Below are 12560 nucleotides of genomic sequence, written 5' to 3'. Positions count from 1 at the left end.
TCACAATACAGTCATCCCTGAGTATCCTTGGGGGATTGGTTCCAGGACTCCCTGTGGGTACCAAAATTCATGGATACTCAAATCTCTTATATAAAATGGCATAATATTTGCATATAACCTATGCATATCCTTCTGTATATTTTTTATCTCTAGATTACTTATAATGCCTAATACAATGTAAATACTATGTAAATAATTATAAATACAATGTAAATGCTATGTAAATAGCTACTAGCCCTTGGCAAATTCAAGTTTTGCTTTTTGGAACTTTCTGAATTTTTTTTTCAAGTATTTTCTATCTAGGTGGGTTGAACCCATGGATGCAGGGCCTGCAGAGATGGAGGAACTACTGTATTCGTTTTACAATGCCAAACACCAATTATGCAAAAGTGATTGTTTTTGAAATTTTGTCAAAATCCATCTTCTTTGGTGTTAATTGTTTTTATAAGCCTCTCTAAAGATTTTTAAAAACAAAAAACCAAACAAACATTTAACGAAAGGGTTCAAAATCACTGAGAATCATTGAAAATTTTTTACTGAATTTAGCATTTCTATGCCAAATTTAATATGCAGGTGAGAATACTTAAAGTTGACACACTTTCAGCTTCCAAATCACTTAATGATAGAACCATTTCCAAATATTCATTTGAAAACAGTCTTGCTATAGATTAATTTTCTCCCAAAGGCAGTTACTTGGCCACCATTGGCTGACATTTCATCAGGTATGATAGATTTTCATAATTTTTAACTTTTTAATATGTCTGATGAACTTGTACAAGGGTAACAAGTAACAGCTCTGCTACTTTCTTATTCTTGACTTGCGTTTGTGTTATTAGTATTATTGTCAAATGTATTTTATTTCTTAAAGCTACCGTCTATTTTGAAAGGATTAGTTTGATGGTAAGTAGCTAATATAATATATAAACCCTCTTAACCAGGTACATGTAAACCATACTACATGTCAATACACTGAGACTGGAGAAAAAATAAAGATGGAACTGTTTAGTTTTAGAACTCCCACTCTCCTTGGGAGAAGAGGAATCTTGTGCATTATAAATGATGCATAACTGACATACAGAAAGAGTAAGGAATAATAATAATAAATAAATAAAAATAAAAATAAAATATTCTCTTAGTTTCGGGGGAAAAAAAAAAAGAAAGAGTAAGGAATAACATTCCACTATTAAATTTTCATCAAATTATTTGCCTTGATTTTTAGATAAAAAAAATGTAAATAGGAATTTCATTGTTTTCTTTCTGCATCTCAATGGATCATCTTTTACACAGCCCATAAGCCCCTACTGAAAAGATTGATGGATGAGAGTAAAGGGAGGTATCATTTCTCTTACAGTGGTAGAAGAAACTCTTAAGCCTAGAGTGTAACTGATTCACCAGTTCAATAATGCTGTCAAGAAACCATGTCTTTTCTTTTTTTTTTTTAGTCTTTTCTTCCTGCTATCCTCAAGCTGTCATAATTTTCAAGCTGAAAGCAAAGAGTCTGCAACAATTTCAGGCATTATATGCAGACTTATCAGCAACTAGAAGAAAACATTTTTTTGGAAGAGAGGAAAATTATTCCAGAAGCCCTCTGTTGGAGTTGGGGTGTAATTAGCTTCCACTGAGGCATATGATTGTGTGGATGAAGAATGGATGTCAGAAAAAAAAAAAATCAGGTTTTTATTAAGAAGAGGAAATACTTTCTGGGGAGGCAGACATTTGTAACCACTGTAGCCTAGATAAGCAAATTAACCATACAATCTTGACAATCAAATGGATGAAACAGAAGAAAGACAGGTAGTTCACATCTATCACTTTGCCCAAACCGAGGCCTGTAGAAACACTGGAAAAATGAAATCAATGAATTGCTATTTCTTCCTGAGAGACACCATAGAATATCTATTTTCAGAAATGGGTTATTAAAAAATTTGTACTACCATATCTGTGAAAAGATGGTGCTCTTGACCATTGGTTGATATTTAATTTCCTCTTACAAAGAAATAACATTTAACATATTCATTATTGAATTATAATTGACTTTCTGGGACTTCAAAGTATTTAACATTAATTTCTGATAGATATTTTATTTGAACAAAATACTGGAAAGCGTTAAATACCATTTGAATCCTGTAAAGGATTTTGAACATACACAGTTTTTAAAAAGTGCAGGTAGGCGTTGTATTTAGTCAGAGAAGGGAAAAGTTGTTTTGAGCCATCAGCATTGAGATGGACAAACGAAAGCCCAAACCAGGTGTGGGATGGGGATCAAATGCTGGGAAAAAATGAGCAGAACGCTAGAACCAAGTAAAGTGAAAATCTAATGGACAAATGGCGATCAGACGTCTGCAGGAATTAACCAAAAGAAAAGATATTGGAGATGGTATGGTTCCCTATCTATCACCCTTCTTGATCTCCAGAACAGCTTTAGTGATGTATTAATATGGAAATGAGTCCTTTATGTACTGCAGATGCTGTTTGACAATGTAAGTGTGAAGTATTCTTATACAATTTCTATATTTGTTTCATCAACACTTGAGGAAATATTTTAAGGGAAAGCAATGGGGAAAAAGTAAGAACTAATAATAATTCTTAAAAATAGATACATCTCAATTAGAATATTATAACAACTACAAGGAATAACACGTCAAATCAAATAAATAGCATATAAGATCACCACTGTATCTCACCTACATATGTAAAGTTGTTTCTTTGTGATAAAAGCAGAGGACTAAGATGAAAAATTCCTGTTTGATGTGAGTTTTATGTTGGAAGAGACCTTGGAGGCAATTTAGTCTAAACTCCAATATAGCAGAGGAAAATCCCACTAACACTGCACTGTAGCTAAATCAGAACAGGACAAAACACTAGGTTGCTTCATTTTGTAAATGGTAGGCCTATTGATTGGGTTAGCATGACTAACAAAAATAAGATAAGCTGAATGTGTTGGCTTCATTTACACAAACATAGCCTTAGCTTATGACAAAAATTAAAATGTAAACTAAACTATCACTGAAGTTTGAATAGAATACTCATCATGTGATTACTAGTAATACCCATCCTTCAAAACGGAACACAGGGTTATCAGACCAAGAATACTACTGAGAATAAATATACTTCTAACCTTTCAAAAGTAATAGAATTATTATAATCAATTATAAAACCCTGATGTCCTTGTCAGGATATGACTGAATTGTTCTGTTCAGCATGACATTTCTTATTTCACAATAATTTAGGAAGTATTATTAAGTAGTAAGGAGCCCTGCCCTTAGCTGATGAACTTAACAAGACCAGATTAAGAGAAGTTTACTGTCAGAGATGTAAAAACTCTCTATTCTTTTTTTTTTTTAACATCTTTATTGGAGTATAATTGCTTCACAATGGTGTGTTAGTTTCTGCTTCATAACAAAGTGAATCAGCTATACATATACATATATCCCCATATCTCCTCCCTCTTGCGTCTCCCTCCCACCCTCCCTATCTCACCCCTCTAGGTGGTCACAAAGCACCAAGCTGATCTCCCTGTGCTATGCGGCTGCTTCCCACTAGCTATCTATTTTACATTTGGTAGTATATATAAGTCCATGCCACTCTCTCACTTCGTCCCAGCTTACCCTTCCCCCTCCCCACGTCCTCAAGTCCATTCTCTACAAGTCTCCGTCTTTATTCCTGTCCTGCCCCTAGGTTCTTCAGAACTATTTTTTTTTTTAGATTCCCTATATATGTGTTAGCATATGGTATTTGTTTTTCTCTTTCTGATTTACTTCACTCTGTATGACAGACTCTAGGTGCATCCACCTCACTGCAAATAACTCAATTTTGTTTCTTTTTATGGCTGAGTAATATTCCATTGTATATATGTGTCACATCTTCTTTATCCACTCATCTGTCAATGGACACTTAGGTTGCTTCCATGTCCTGGCTATTGTAAATAGAGCTGCAATGAACATTGTGGTACATGACTCTTTTTGAATTATGGTTTTCTCAGGGTATATGCCCAGTAGTGGGATTGCTGGGTTGTATGGTAGTTCTGTTTTTAGTTTTTTAAGGAACCTCCATACTGTTCTCCATAGTGGCTGTATCAATTTACATTCCCACCAACAGTGCAAAGGGTTCCCTTTTCTCCACACCCTCTCTAGCATTTATTGTTTGTAGATTTTTTGATGATGGCCATTCTGACTGGTGTGAGGTGATACCTCATGGTAGTTTTGATTTGCATTTCTCTAATGATTAGTGATGTTGAGCATTCTTTCATGTGTTTGTTGGCAATCTGTATATCTTCTTTGGAGAAATGTCTATTTAGGTCTTCTGCCCATTTTTGGATTGGGTTGTTTGTTTTTTTGATATTGAGCTGCATGAGTTGCTTGTATATTTTGGAGATTAATTCTTTGTCAGTTACTTCATTTGCAAATATTTCCTCCCATTCTGAGGGCTGTCTTTTCGTTTTGTTTATGAAAACTCTCTATGCTTAAAGGTGCTTAAATATATCATATTTTTTTAGATTTTACTTTTTTTTCTAACTTACCTTTCAAATTATGTTGATAGTCAATGGTCTGTTGTAGCCCTTTTATCATATTATGAAGAGTAGCACATTCTAAAACATAAAAGATAAATTTATTTGAATATTATTTGCTTTCATTTTGGAATTATTATCTCAAAGTTGAGATACTTAAAATAATATTTAATTGACAATTATGAGACTTAATAAATCAACCAGATATCTCAAAATAAATTATATAATAAATACTTTTTAATCACTCTTTAAGCACTCTTTAGGTCAAATGCACTCCAGGATTTAGTAATGAGTTTTCTAAGGCACGATAAACCCAGTATAGTAGGGATTCCCCACCATGTGACTTAGTAACATCTGCCCTAGAAGTAAGGCACATTTGGACATGTCTGGAGAACTATGAGGTTTGTATCCAAGTGAATTTTCCATAAAAGAACATTCTAAGGAAAGAGAGTCAAGGAACATTAAGTTCTGTTCAAAAATAGAGAGAGCTGATGAGATGGTGTCATTTGGGAGAAGACAATGCTTTTCTTCCTCACTGTCCTCTAACCTGTCCTCTTTGCCTGAGTCCTAGGGCAAGGGAGTAGCAATAAAAGGAGTAAAAACTCAATGTGCTGAGTTACAAGGCATCAGCAACTTTGGTGCCAATGTCTTCTTGCATAATGGGAGATGGAACCTCCTTTGCAAGCATTAGTGCCCTGACATGTGCATATAAGCTTTCAGTATACCCTTGGTTATCACCAGCAACAGCTGATGGTAGCAACAGTGGTGGAAACTTCTGTAACTTTAATCAGTCCACTTGGCTGTAAGCTCCAGGATAGCAGGGACTATTTTCTTTTTTTTTCTATTTCTCCCTAGTACTTAGAACAGTTGTGGTCCATAATAGTCTTTCCATAAATATTTGTTAAGTGATTGATTGATTGACAGGCAATATCATAGTAAGAAAGGAATAAGTGGAGAAACTGTGGTGTGAAAATAATATTGTATTGATATTCAAAGTGCTTTGCAAATATTAAATCATTTAATCCTCTTAACCCTTTGACATTGGTCCTAGTATTTGCCTCATTTTACGTATGAGGAAATCCATATGGAGAAGTTTAGCAAATTATCCAAAGTTATAAATAGTAGATGGTAGAGCTACAACATGAACTCCAGCAGTCCAGCACCAAAGTCAATGATTCTAACTACTTTACTACCACCAAGAAGACCAGCGCAAGACCACTTGTTCAGAGTAATTTGAGTAGGTGGGAGGCCCTGGAAAGAGGGCAAGAACAGAGCCAGAGACAGACTCTGTGATAGTTATTGCTATCACATTTTTACTATAAATTTGAGAAACCCAGGTTGTACTAGTTTAAGTTTATAATTATACTAGCTAAATATGTAATGATGAAAACTTCATAAAGAATAACAATATTTTTAAAAAGAAAGATTAGGGCAATTTCATTCTTATGTGCTTGGCTTAACAGCTAATAAATATTGAACCTTATGCTCTTTCTTTCTGTTTTAGAGGCCCACGGCCGATATTCAGGCACTATGCATTAGTGTGACACACTGACTAGTTTCCATTTTACTTGGGTATCTGTTTTGATGGTTAAATATTAAATACCACATTTGTGTCTAACAATAATAATTGTCTAGGTATAATAAAGTACTATTATTGAATGTTTACCCTGCCAGGCATTACACTAAGTACCTTATAAACATCATAATCAGTATTCAAACTGATACTGAGAAGTTGGTATAATTATTGTGATTTTGCAAAGGGAGGAAGTCACTCATAGAGGTCTGGTTACTTAACAAAGATTCCACAGTATATGGAAGGTCTAGTTTTGAACATAGGTTTTTTGCATTTCAAATCCTGTGCTCTTAATTCAGTACTTCCTCAGGAATTGTAGGATATGCTGATGAAACCATGAAATTTGGAATCAGAGGAACCAGATTAGAGTTTTCTTTACTTTGTAGCTATGACACTCTGGGTAAGCTACTATTCTCATATATTAGACTGTTCTGACAAACAAATGAAAAAATATACTTTCTAAAATCACTTACAAATATGCAACATTGTTGTTGTTGTTGTTACTATTTCTCTCCTCTCTGTCCCATAACAATTTGTATATATTGCTTTTCTCCATTGTTCACATTACATTTTAGTTATTTGTGGTTTCTCCCTCTAGATAGTGAACTCTTTCAGGTAAAGATATTTATTTTGATATTCCTTGCTTCTAAAGTGGTAACTATTTCATAGGTGTTCAATAGTTTTTGTATTTATTAACTAAGTGAAAGAACCAGTACTGTGAGGGGAGAATTCAAAACTTCACCTTTCAGTTACAGGTCCCGCACTCAGTCTCCATGTACTTTTTTCAACTACACTAATAGAAATGAAAGTATTTTGTAGAAGTTAAAATCTTTATGCTAGTATAAGGTTCTACTCCTCCCCATTCCCCCTCTACCTTCCCCACCACCAACTCAGACAAAGTTCCCACCGTCCTCCATTTTTTTTCTCTTGCTGTTTCCCAGTAATAGAATGATGGTTAAGTGACAACTGACATTACCTACTTCATGTATGGTACTGTTTTAGCGGCTACAATTAAAAATGGAGGCATAGATCCTGCCATCACTTGTCTTTGTGCCTTTAAAAGCATGAATCCAGCATTTATGAAATATGGTACCTCAGTAATCAGCAAATTTAAAACAGAGCCCTGAAACTGAAAGTATACTGAATGTTCCCAAAATGTGTATTTTCAAATTTAGAACACAAGGTGGCTCTCTCAACACACTTTTTTTTTTTAAAAACAAAGGAAACTGGCTCAATAAGGAATTCTTCAAAAGGTATCAATAGAATACCATTCATTATTTTAGAATAATAGCTTTTAATTCTCTTTGCAAATCTTTACCTGCATTATCATTTCTGTTGGACTTTACAGTGTAATTTGAAGTATACTATCTTATCCAATTCTTAAAAACTAGAGCTCAGAATATTAAGCTACTGCTTATACTGTATAATTTAGTAAATCAGTGATTATTTTGAGGTCACATTTAGGCTCTATCATTAACAAGCAATTTGGGCATTAATATCTATTTCATAAAGCAGTTGGAAATATTAAATAATTATGTATGACAAGGTTTTTTTTTAATAGTATATGATTCTCAATATCAATATTATACCATCTTGAGCTGGCAAAGACATTGTTTATCTGGTATCAGGTGAAGAAAATAAAATATCAAGATATCATTCTTTATTGTTGAACAAGTCCAATCATTATATGTAGTTTGTTCTTCCTCTCTAAGTGAATTAGTACACATTTTGCTTTCTAAGATATTCTCACTTGTTCTTTCACTTATACTGCGTATTATTCAGCAAAAAGGCCATTAGATTTAGAATAAGTATAACTGGATTTTAAAGAAGTATTTGATTATGTTTTTCAAGTAATACATACACATGAAACACAAGTTTAGTGAAAAGTGACTATCTCGCCAATCTCTGCCTCAAAACTAACCAGTTTCCCTCCCCTCAAAGCGACCACTGTTACCCGGACATTGTTTATCTTTCCAGAGATATACAAATATATAGGGGAGAGGGTGTTTGTGTGTGCATTAAGATATATTTTTATAAAAATGATAATATACTGTTGTGTACACTGTTGTTTTCATTTACTGTATGTGGGAGATTATGTTATATCATATAAAGGTACTTCATTTTTTTTATCAGTTACGTAGTGTTTCGTTAAATAAATATACCATAATTTATTTAACCAGATATCCACTGATAGATGTCACTCTTGGAAAGGCTTTCTCAGTTCTTAAAAATATAAAATCAAAAACCCCTATATTCTCTTGCAGTTTTTTTTAATTGTGGCTTCATTTTTTGACCTTTAATTAACTTTATTTTTTAGAACAGTTTTAGATGTACAGAAAAATTGGGAAGATATTACAGAGAGTTGCCAAATATTCTATACCTGGTCTCCCCTATTATTAACATCTTACTTTAGTACAGTATGCTTGCTATAATTGATGAACCAATGTTGATACACTATTATTAACTAAAATCTATGCTTTATTCTGATTTTCTTAATTTTTACCTAATGTCTTTTTTCTGTTCTACGATTCCATTCACAATACCACATTACATTTAGATGTCATGTCTTCCTTGGGTCCTCTTTGCTGTGATAGTTTCTCAGAGTTTTCTTGTTTTTGATGACCTTAACAGTTTTGCAGAGTACTGGCCAGGTATTTTGTAGCATGTCCCTCTATGTGAATCTGTCTGATGCTTATCTCATGATTAGATGAGGTTATGGGGGGGAAGAACATAGAGGTAAAGTGCCATTTTCATCACATCATAGCAAACATACATACTATCAACATTACACCCAGTTGACCTTGATTACTTGCCTTAGGACGTGTATGTCAGATTTCTCCACTATATAGTTACTCTCCACCACCTCCCTTTCCATTCTGTATGTTTCCCTACAGTGAAGAAAGTAACTGTACACAGCCCACACCTCATGAGTGGGGTGTTATGATATACTTCCTTGAGGCCAAGTCACTTACATAAGTTATTTGGAATTCTGCAGAGATTTATCTCTTCACCCCATTTATTTATTTATTTAATCACTTATTTATTTTTTTAAATTTTTATTTATTTATTTATTTATTTATTTATTTATTTATTTGGCTGTGTTGGGTCTTCATTTCTGTGCGAGGGCTTTCTCTAGTTGTGGCGAGCGGGGACCACTCTTCATCGCGGTGCACGGGCCTCTCACTGCCACGGCCTCTCTTGTTGCGGAGCACAGGCTCCAGATGCGCAGGCTCAGTAATTGTGGCTCACGGGCCTAGTTGCTCCGTGGCATGTGGGATCTTCCCAGACCAGGGCTCGAACCCGTGTCCCCTGCATTGGCAGGCAGATTCTCAACCACTGCGCCACCAGGGAAGCCCTAATCATTTATTTTTATCAGTATGTACTCATGGATATTTATTATATACTTTGAGTTATAATCCAATACTACTTTATTTATTTTGTTGCTCAAATTGTTCCAGCTTTGGTCATTGAGAACTTTTTCACTTGGGTCCTTTATCCCTTTAACATACCCCTATCATTGTGGAGTTTTTTTTCTTTTTGAGCACTTGCTTATTTTCTGGTACTACAAGATGCTTTAGGCTCATCTTATATATTTCTTGCCCCAGTCTTAGAATCAACCATTTCTTCAAGAAGCCCTGGTTCCTTTTATTATAAGACGGTATTAGAAACCAAGATCTTGGTGCTAGGTTCGTTTGTTCCTACTGATTTTATGCCCTCTCAGTTGACGTAGTGAGGAATTATATGTATACAGCTTCTTCTTCTTCTTTTTTCTTTTTCTGATGCCCAACTCTTTATTAGTAAGGACCCTCGGTCTGGCAAAGGGAAGGCTGGGATGGACAGGACTAGCATCTGTCTAGGGGGATCTTCCTGGTTATCAGGTGGCTTCTGCACGCAGGTGTAGAGGAAATACCTTATGGATGAGACCCCGACAGAGGGCAGCACTGTGACTGGCAAGCAGCAGGGGTAGGAGGGGAGCCCTAGGCACAGCTGGGCTCCTGGGACAGCAGGGCTTCCATGCTGGGCACAGACGCACCTTTGGGGAACTTCTCTAACTTCCAGGCAACATCGTTGCAGCACACAGAGCCCAGGTGATGAGCTTGGAATCTGTTGAAAGCAGCGGTTGTCGGCGGGCTAGGGCAAGGCCTTCCACAGGAAGGCGCAAAGCAGGTGCATCTGCGTGCCGTTCATCACACGCTTCTGGAAAAGCGTGACCATCTCTGATGAGCTTGAGGGAATTCAGGCTCTCTTGGTACTTGGTGTTCTCCTGATGCCTGGAACTGGTTGCGTGGGACGCCCAGCACTACCAGGCCTGGGGCAAAGTTGCCGCTGCAGCTGGTTCATCTGAGTGCAGTCTCAGACCTTTGTGCCGCAGAGCAATGCCGCTTTCTCAATGAGTAGCACCGTGCCAGGCTGGGTGCCCAGGCTCCCAGGCTCCCTGAGGGCGAACGGGTGCACAGAGAAGGTGTAGAGCAAGCAGAGGCAGTGGGGATGGAGGCTGCTGGGAGCTGAGCAGAGCGCATGGTGTGGACGTCCAAGAAGCGAGGGGAGAGCTTCAGGCTAGAACAGCCCATTTTTAACACTAAAATTTTTGACCCATCTGAAATTTCTTCTGGTGTAATTGTGAGGCAGGAATTCAACTGTACTTTTTCCATGTGTTTGAAGACCTGGATTGAGCCTTGGATTTGCCATTTCTTTTTTTTTTTAAGAGTTTTTTGATGTAGACCATTTTTTAAAAAGTCTTTATTGAATTTGTTACAATATTGCTTCTGTTTTATGTTTTTGGTTTTATGGCTGCAAGGCATGTGGGATCTTAGCTCCCCGACCAGGGATTGAACCTGCACCCCCTGCGTTGGAAGGCGAAGTTTTAACCACTGGACCGCCAAATCCAGGGAAGTCCCTGGATTCGCCATTTCTTAGCTGACTGGACTCAGACAGATTACCTTCTTTTGTTCATGTTTCTTCATTACCGAGGTGGAATAGTAATACCAGTCCTATCTGTCTTTCAGGTTTATATTAAGGATAAAATGAAATGATAGTCTGGAAAGTTCTGTGTGAATTTAAAATATTTTACAAATGTAAAATCACTGTTACAGCAAAAAGCACACTCATTAGAATTACTATTTCTGGGCTTCCCTGGTGGCGCAGTGGTTGAGAATCTGCCTGCCAATGCAGGGGACACGGGTTCGAGCCCTGGTCTGGGAGGATCCCACATGCCGCGGAGCAACTGGGCCCGTGAGCCACAATTACTGAGCCTGCGCGTCTGGAGCTTGTGCTCCGCAACAAGAGAGGCCGCGGTACTGAGAGGCCCGCGCACCGTGATGAGGAGTGGCCCCCACTTGCCGCAACTAGAGAAAGCCCTCGCACAGAAACGAAGACCCAACACAGCCATAAATAAATAAATAAATAAATAAATAAAAATTAAAAAAAAAATTATGAATGTATTGAAAATATTAAAAAAAAAAAAAAAAGAATTACTATTTCTGTAGGCAGCAAAGAACTAACCTTCTTTAATTGCGACCTCCTTTGTTTGCATTACTTTCAATAAACAGTTAGCTTTTTCCAACTGCATATCCAGTATATTGTTCTTTCCACTGGTTTCTATCATTCTCTATAGAAGAAACAGAATACATATTATCACTAAGTCAATGCTGCTATTTTGATTTTTTTTTTTTTTACCTAAGTATATAAAGACTAATGAAAATACAAACCACTTAATACCTGAGAGTCTAATAATTAAGCCTGGCATATATTTTTAAATAAGCCAGCTTTCTAATTTATCTTTAATTTAAAGAGTAACATGGTAAAAAGTTAAAACAGATGAACACTTATGAAAAGTTTTAAAAAGTAAAAATATGATCTAATTTGAACCTCCTTCTTTCCAACTATTCAACCTCCAGTCCTACGATTAACAATTCCTTATAAATATTTCCAAAATATTTTATGACTATACAACTATAGGAATGGGTCATATTATACTCTGTTCTGTACCTTGGATGTTCCACTTAGTACTATTTTCTTGGAGATGATGTCACATAAGCATATAAAGGTCTACCTCATTCTTCTTAACAGCTGCATTGTTTCATTCATGAATATAATTTATTTAAATAGTTCCCTATTGAGGAAAATTTGTGCTGTTCCCACTTTTTTGCTATTATAGACAATGAATAAATATTCTTGAACATATCTCTTTGATATCTTTGTGAATAGTGTAATAGCTGCCATGTATCCTTCAAGCACCTTCAAAAATCATCAATTCATGACCTGTCCTGTATCATCTATACCTCTACCCATTCCCTAGTCTCACCACTTTTGAATTTATCTCAAAGCAACTCCCTGACATTATATTATTCCATCCATAAATATTATCATTTATATGCATCTCTAAGAGATGACTCAAAAATACAATCACAATACCATTATCACATCAAAAAATGAACAATATTTCTTATTTAAAATGTCTAAGAATATAAGAGCTAATTC

The 12560-nt window shown here is 35.9% G+C and overlaps 1 protein-coding gene across 5 annotated transcripts in view; it reads right to left on the bottom strand.

The window, feature by feature from the left end:
* CCDC152 (coiled-coil domain containing 152) overlaps nt 1-12560 on the bottom strand; it is a 36278-nt gene that overhangs the window by 17606 nt on the left and 6112 nt on the right. For all 5 annotated transcript variants that reach the window (XM_082382475.1, XM_082382474.1, XM_082382476.1 and 2 more), the window contains 2 exons: nt 11583-11688; nt 4520-4588 (listed from right to left, as the gene is read on the bottom strand). In XM_082382475.1, coding sequence (XP_082238601.1) covers nt 4520-4588; nt 11583-11688 — 175 coding nt within the window. The remainder of the gene's footprint in view (nt 1-4519; nt 4589-11582; nt 11689-12560) is intronic.

The sequence above is a fragment of the Balaenoptera borealis genome, assembly GCF_965194805.1.
Source record: "Balaenoptera borealis genome assembly, chromosome: 2".
Lineage (NCBI taxonomy): Eukaryota > Metazoa > Chordata > Mammalia > Artiodactyla > Balaenopteridae > Balaenoptera > Balaenoptera borealis.
Note: the sequence above shows the minus strand (reverse complement) of the source record. Positions and strands in the feature narration are given on the sequence as shown.